This window comes from Terrapene carolina, unplaced genomic scaffold, assembly GCF_002925995.2.
Source record: "Terrapene carolina triunguis isolate 2854851 unplaced genomic scaffold, T_m_triunguis-2.0 Scaffold233, whole genome shotgun sequence".
NCBI lineage: Eukaryota > Metazoa > Chordata > Testudines > Emydidae > Terrapene > Terrapene triunguis.
Window position 1 is genome coordinate 14805095 of NW_020664584.1, and position 948 is coordinate 14806042.

At 53.0% G+C, this 948-nt stretch overlaps 1 protein-coding gene across 1 annotated transcript; it reads left to right on the plus strand.

The window, feature by feature from the left end:
- LOC112117377 (olfactory receptor 6Y1-like) lies at positions 1 to 948 on the plus strand. The gene has a single exon (XM_024215331.2). It carries the CDS (start codon positions 1 to 3, stop codon positions 946 to 948), a length of 948 nt encoding a protein of 315 aa, XP_024071099.1.

The following is a 948-nucleotide window of genomic DNA, read 5'->3' on the forward strand; positions in this document are numbered from 1 at the left end:
ATGGACGAAGGAAACCAAACCAATGTCAGCCACTTCATCCTACTAGGATTCCCCACTTCTGCTGAGCTGCAGCTGCTCCTCTTCTCCGTCTTCCTCCTGGCCTATTTGCTAACGCTGATGGAAAACATCATCATCATTCTTGTCATCCGGGCCAACCACCAGCTGCACAAGCCCATGTATTTCTTCCTGGGCAACCTGTCATTCCTGGAGATCTGGTACGTGACAGTCATTGTGCCCAAGATGCTGGCAGATTTCATGACCCAGGATAAGCGCATTTCCTTCCAAGGATGCATGGCACAGCTGTATTTCTTCGTGACCTTTGTGTGCACTGAGTACATCCTCTTGGCTGCCATGGCCTATGACCGTTACTTAGCCATATGCAACCCTTTGCGGTACCCGTCCATCATGAGCAATAGGTTCTGCGCCCAGCTGGCTGCAAGCTGCTGGGTTTGTGGCTTGATCACCGCTGCAATCAAGCTGAGCTTCATCGCCCAGCTCAGGTTCTGCAGCATTGACACTATCAACCACTACTTCTGCGACATCTCACCTCTATTGAATGTCTCCTGCACTGACTCATCCCAGGCCGAGCTGGTGGACTTCATCCTGGCCCTGATGGTCATCATGGTGCCTCTGTGCATCGTGGTCACCTCGTACATCTGCATCCTGTTCACTGTGCTCAAGATCCCCTCATCCCAGGGCAGGCAAAAGGCCTTCTCTACCTGCAGCTCCCACTTGGCCGTGGTAGTCTTGTTCTACTCCACCACCCTGTTCACCTACGCCCGGCCCAAGGCCATGTACGCTTACAACTCCAACAAGCTGGTGTCAGTGCTCTATACTGTGGTGGTGCCACTCCTGAACCCCCTCATCTACTGCCTCAGGAACAAGGAGGTCAAGGATGCCCTGAGGAAGGCAAAGCTTGGAACAAGGAGCACTGGGGAACATAGTTAA

Excerpts from the sequence above, each read along its gene's own strand:
- LOC112117377 (XM_024215331.2), top strand. The coding sequence starts at position 1 with ATGGACGAAGGAAACCAAACCAATGTCAGCCACTTCATCCTACTAGGA.